This window comes from Penaeus monodon, chromosome 22, assembly GCF_015228065.2.
Source record: "Penaeus monodon isolate SGIC_2016 chromosome 22, NSTDA_Pmon_1, whole genome shotgun sequence".
In the NCBI taxonomy this organism is placed as follows: Eukaryota; Metazoa; Arthropoda; class Malacostraca; order Decapoda; family Penaeidae; genus Penaeus; species Penaeus monodon.
The window spans coordinates 10650641-10650842 of record NC_051407.1 but is presented as its reverse complement, the minus strand read 5'-3'; the positions used below and the strand labels follow the sequence as shown (position 1 = coordinate 10650842).

General features: G+C 48.0%; 1 protein-coding gene across 1 annotated transcript in view; it reads right to left on the bottom strand.

The window, feature by feature from the left end:
- The window catches only part of LOC119586935 (putative neural-cadherin 2), a gene marked incomplete at its 5' end in the record, with an annotated part of 72205 nt that overhangs the window by 48577 nt on the left and 23426 nt on the right, over nucleotides 1–202 (bottom strand). The window contains 1 exon segment of the mRNA XM_037935667.1: nucleotides 67–155. Within this exon segment, the coding sequence (XP_037791595.1) occupies nucleotides 67–155 (89 nt within the window).

The following is a 202-nucleotide window of genomic DNA, read 5'->3' as shown; positions in this document are numbered from 1 at the left end:
TCAGTGCGAAACTGCACCTTTTCCATCTTCCTTTAATAACCAAAAAAGGAAAAATCTTTAATTTACCTTTGAGACCCCCTCCGTCAGAAGCAACGACCTGGATGGCGTACGTTGGCGTCTTCTCTCGGTCCAGGCAACAGAGAGCAGTCGTTATCCTGTAGGGGGCGAAGGAGGAGCCACGAGATAGTTAGCATCATCGTAA